The sequence below is a fragment of the Triticum urartu genome, chromosome 1A, assembly GCF_056163025.1.
Source record: "Triticum urartu cultivar PI428250 chromosome 1A, HENAU_Tu73, whole genome shotgun sequence".
Taxonomy (NCBI): Eukaryota; Viridiplantae; Streptophyta; class Magnoliopsida; order Poales; family Poaceae; genus Triticum; species Triticum urartu.
In genome coordinates this window covers 517,218,559-517,223,741 of record NC_141873.1, presented here as the reverse complement: position 1 = coordinate 517,223,741, position 5,183 = coordinate 517,218,559, and the positions used below count along the sequence as shown (strand labels likewise).

The following is a 5,183-nucleotide window of genomic DNA, read 5'->3' as shown; positions in this document are numbered from 1 at the left end:
GAGCGCCGGAGGAAAGGTGGAACCCTAGGCGAAACCCTAGGGGGAAACTATGACGCCCACTCTGCACTCTCGGGGTTTCAACTTATTGTGTGACTACTGGCCCGGATAGCAGGCCGGCCTGAGTACTTCCCCGCACCAAACGGCCCATGATTTTCTTTTCTCACTTCAGTGGCCGTTTCTTACCTTTTTTTTCAAGAAGAAGAACGTTTCTTGTAGTACCTTTTTGGTTGTATAGAGCAACGGACTAGATCGGACATGGTGATGTGTTTTTCGTGTAGCTTCAACTAACACCGTAAATATAACCAAGAACGTTACTCCCTCCGTTCAGTCCCCGGCGGCGGCGTCCATCCCATCCGGTGGTGCTCTTCCTCTCGTCGATGGCCGCAACGGCCGATTCCAAAACGTCATGGACAACGCCAACACGAGCTTTTTTGCGCAAGGCATCAACTGCTCAAGAGGCACTACACGCAAAAAAAATTGGAAAAAAAAGAGGCACTACACGCCAGCGGCGAAGACAGGGGGTGCCAGCCAGGGCCCTGGCCCCCCTAACATCAGTGATTTAAGCCTATAATGAATAATAATAGTGATTTGCTTTTGCTAAAATTGATGTTTTTTCATGGATTGACACAGTAGTTGGCCCCCTTTGTCTGAATTTTCTGGCTCCGCCACTGCTACACGCAGCATGTATTTACCCAGGAAAGGGAGGCTCTCCCCTGCACACACATTGTACAAACGCACTTGCAAGTGAAATAATTCGAGTGGGAAACCATTGTGTAGAGGCTCTCTTTTTTATTTTTGATGAAGGAATGTACTAGTCTTGAAGATGCTCTAACACCAAAAACCAACAACTTGTGTATTTGGCGCCCGCCATCCTACGCCACACTGATCTCGAGGCTATCCACGAACCTGGTCCCTTCAGCCAGCCCCCTGTAATTCCCCTTGAGATACTCAACGTACTCGATCGCCCTGTACCTGGCCTCGCCGAGCCCCGGGAGCGGCCTCACCGTCCCGGCGACGCACGTGTCCTGGAACACCACCACGGTCGCCCGCCCTCTCTCGGCGTCCGCCAGCACCCTGTGCTCGGCGCTCCTGTACCTGCCGTTGGTCAGGACCTGGAAGATGTCGCCGACGTTGACGACGAGGGCGCCCGGCAGCGGGCCCAGCGGGAACCACCTGCCGCCCCTCTTCACCTGCAGGCCGGGGGTGTCGTTCACGTGCAGCAGCAGCGTCAGGCCGAGGCCGTCGTGGTGCGGCGTGATGCCCAGCACCTTGTCCGGGTGCCGGCACGGAGGGTAGTGGTGCAGGGCCACGCTCTGCCTCTTGCCCCGGAAGGCCCCTTCCAGCGCCTCCCGCTCCACCCCGAGGTCGCTCGCCATGAACCCCAGGAGGCGGCTCGTGAGGCGCGACATCTCGAGCGAGTACCTGTCCAGTGAGGGCCTGAGTGTCGCCGGATCGGCCGGCCAGAACTCCATGCTCCTCTGCTCCTTTTGTTGCGTGAGGAGGATTAGGCTCTCTGCCCAGTCCAGCTTGGCGCAGGATGCTCCGGCGAAGTGGTGCCCGAACCCTTCCAAGCCGCCGGCCCGGGTGGCCACTGCTTTCTTCTTGTCCAGCGGCAAGCGGAAGAACTGCATGGTGCTATCTTTCATGTCTTGCACAACTGATTCGTCGACTCCGTGGTTTGTTAGCTGCAGACGAAGAGCGTGTAGATTTGATACATACACATAATAATGCGAAATCAAATTCCCTCCATATATACGAAGAAAAGTATGAAGGATGCCTGACCTGGAAGAAGCCCCAGTCTCGGCACGCGGAGCCAAGCTTGGCGGTCTCCGCCTCCGAGGACTCCGAGTCGAGCAGCCTCGCCATGTCTACGAGCGGCAGCTCGTAGCTCTCGTCGTCGCCCACCACGACCCCGTCCCTCACCTCGTCCGGCCGGGCGTACCTGTCGGGGATCACGGTGGAGTCCGCGAACGTGGCCGCCGCGGCGTCCGTGATCTCGGCCCTGGGAGTTAATTACATGAAAATACCACAATTGGGACATTACAGATTGGTACCAACTTTCTTAAATTTTACATATCAGTATCAATTTTGAGGCACGCGGTTGTAAAATGGTCTAAACTTCGTATAACCATGTATTGACGCTAAAACTGACTGGCGGGGCCCTCCTGTCCGAAAACGGGCGCGCGGGCGCTGACCAACAGGCCACTCGCACTTTGGGAGTCTTTGCAGGCTTCTATATTATTATAAGATATACTTTAGACACTTCCGAGCTTATATTGAGTGTTTTTTTTTCTGTATGTGTTTCTTCGGATTTCTTTTATCTTTTATTGCGTGACATCATTTTCAGATCATTGTATATTCAAAAATTGTTCAGTATATATAACAAAAATGTTCATCTTATATTTTACAGTAATGTTCATCGTATAATAAGAAAATATCTTTGTATATTAACCACATGGTACATGTGGTTAGCAAACTCAAAATTCACATAGATCTTTGTATATTAAAAAATTATAACATAAATGTTCTTTGTATATTATACAGTATTTCAGTATAGTTTACTGGACAAATTTTCTATAGCTTATATAGCATATATGATTATAAGCATGTACCTTAATCCAAGCCAAAGAGTGGCGTAGTGGTCTGCTCACGCTGGACATTAAGAAATTGCATTTTTTGAAGCAGCAGCAAATGTGTTTTTCTCCATTACGTCCTTTCTTTATTCTCTATAGATAAAACACTTTGTCTATCTCAGGTGCTAATTTTATACAGTGAACTTTTTAGTATGCGATATTTTAATTATATATATAGAACATTTTTAATGTACAATGAACTTATTTAAATATAGGATGAACATTTTTTATATACGATGGAATTTTTTCGCATTATAAAAACGTTCATGGTATAACCAAGAAATAGATACACCTGAAGAAATATTCAGTCTATATTCGATGTTCAGTGCAAAGATCTTATTATTACAAACTTGTATATACATCTTTTTAGTTATATGATGTGAGAAACATTTTTTAATACCATATAACATATTTTAGTATCGTATAACATTTAATACGAAATTTTTAATATATACATTTTTATGTACCGTATGAAAAACAGAATGGCCAGTATATAAATACGCGTATGCGTGCACATTTACGCAAAGATTCTAGCTGTTTCAGCGGTAGAGAGTGCGCGCTTCGAACTTTCAGCGCGGGATCGAATCCCGGCTGTTTGCAAGCTGTTAAATTTTCTAAAAAAAAATTAGTATTGTAGCATGAAAGATAAAAGGCGTTACGCGTGGCCGAATCCTTTTTCGCAAAGAAAGGGATATTTGCGAGATTAAATTAAAAGCAAGGGTCTTTTTTGTAAAAGAACATGCAATGTCAGCACCTGACAGGTGGGCCCCAACGGTCAGATACCGTGTCAATACACTGTTATACGCAGTTTATACGGAGTTTAGACCATTTTGCAACCACGCGCCTTAGAGTTGGTACTGATATGTAGAAATTAGCAAAGTTGGTATCAATCTGCATGTAATGCCTCAATTGTGGTATTTTTATGCAATTAACTCCGGCCCTGGTAAGGACGACCTCGTCGCCGATGCCATCCATCGGTCCTCCCGTGCACGTTGTCATCCCAGCCCCCTGTAGGAATCTGAACTGCCCTGTCCTTCCCTCCTGCGTTTAGGTAGGTGCTAACGTGCTGTGCTGGCTGAGTTGTAGGAGTCCAGTACGCAAGCTGACGGTGGTTTCATGGTGCGCATGTACATGGCTATAATGTTTGCCAAATGATTCCCTTCCACCGACCGATCTTATGCGAGCGTCCGCCGACTTTATGTCCTTTGGATGGGCTCTTAATCATACGATTAGCAGCCAACCCTTCGTGTCCATGTTTTGCAACTGGTCCACTATTTCAGAAAGAGGTTCTGCAACTAGCCCTTTGTTGCAAACTGACCAAGGACTAGATCTCGCAACACAACCTATGTTGAAAAGAGAATCCTGCATCACGATCCATGTTGCAAAAAAAATCCGCAATACGACCTATGTTGCGGAGAAAATCTCGGTACACAACCTATGTTGCAAAAAGAAATACAACATAACTTCTGTAGCGATGTCTCCATAATAAGGCATCTGTTGCAAAGTATAAAAAGACGTTTGGCTGATTGATTGCATCAGATCTGACGGCTCACGAAAAAGATCCGCCGCCCGATGCGTAGCAGTCCCCATAATATATCCATGTTTCAGCTTCACTTTAACATATCTGTTGGAAATATTAGCACTTTTCCGATTAGATTAATCCACGAGTAAGCAGTAAACATGGCAAGTATGGCATGCATCTCATACCGATACCTACGCATACTAGCATGTACAGTACATATAATCGAACCATCTATGACCAGAACATATACTGCTAGCATAAGTACAAATAGATGAGGAATGCACGAGTCATACCCTACGGTTGGCCAGGCCAACGCGGCGGCGGCCTCGGCGTCGTCCGTGGCCTTCTTGGCGGCGGCGTAGACCATGGTGTCGATGCAGGGGAAGTAGTGGAAGCAGAGGAGGACAAAGATGGGGACAGATCGGGAGCAGTCGTGTCGAGACGCTCCCTAAAAACTTTATTGTCGTTCCCCCGGGCAGGATCTTACGTGAGAACCGAAAATAAGCTTTGGTTCGGCTCATTCCCGCAATCCGCCGCGCGCGCGTCGTGACAAGGCAAGGCAGGCGGCGGAGGAGGAGCGCGCGTGTACCACTCCCTTTCCCAAGCTCTCAATAGCACGTGGTAGAGCAGCCCTTATAAATAGGTCTCAACTCTCCTCAACTAGCAAGGTGGTACTAAACTTTCCACCACCTGTCATATCCCACATGGGCCTCAAGTTAACCAGGAATCATTGTTCGCATGGGCCTAAAGCCCATCTATGATTCAACAATTCCCCACCAGATCTCGAGGCACATAAGTTTATCAACTGTTCCAAACAATGTTTGATATATTAGAAATTTCAGTGGAGATTGTTAAGTTGAACTTTCACCTAGAGCAATAGGATTAGACCTCTTCACAACTAAACAATGGACTATGCCTTGAATTGTCAGTCTGGCGTGCAGAAGTTTCACCTATTGTCAGCTGATACGCGGCTGCCGAAGGCTAAACCCCATGGGTGGAGTGTTGGGGAACGCAGTATTTCAAAAAAG

The 5,183-nt window shown here is 47.3% G+C and overlaps 1 protein-coding gene across 1 annotated transcript; it reads right to left on the bottom strand.

Annotated features, from left to right (window-relative positions):
• Positions 1–872: 872 nt before the first annotated feature.
• LOC125537161 (2-oxoglutarate-dependent dioxygenase 11-like) lies at positions 873–3,608 on the bottom strand. The gene is made up of 3 exons (XM_087539781.1): positions 3,567–3,608; positions 1,783–1,995; positions 873–1,685 (listed from the first exon to the last, which is right to left on the bottom strand). The coding sequence occupies exons 1-3, from the start codon at positions 3,606–3,608 to the stop codon at positions 873–875; spliced, it is 1,068 nt and encodes a 355-aa protein (XP_087395907.1).
• Between the last annotated feature and the right edge of the window lie 1,575 nt (positions 3,609–5,183).

Bases quoted from the DNA above. Each gene is read 5' to 3' on its own strand.
- LOC125537161 (XM_087539781.1), bottom strand. From the start codon at position 3,608: ATGGATGGCATCGGCGACGAGGTCGTCCTTACCAGGGCCGGA. The intron at 1,996-3,566 runs GTTAATTGCATA...CCCAGGGCCGAG, and splicing joins TCGTCCTTACCAGGGCCGGA to ATCACGGACGCCGCGGCGGC. The intron at 1,686-1,782 runs GTCAGGCATCCT...CTTCGTCTGCAG, and splicing joins GAGACTGGGGCTTCTTCCAG to CTAACAAACCACGGAGTCGA.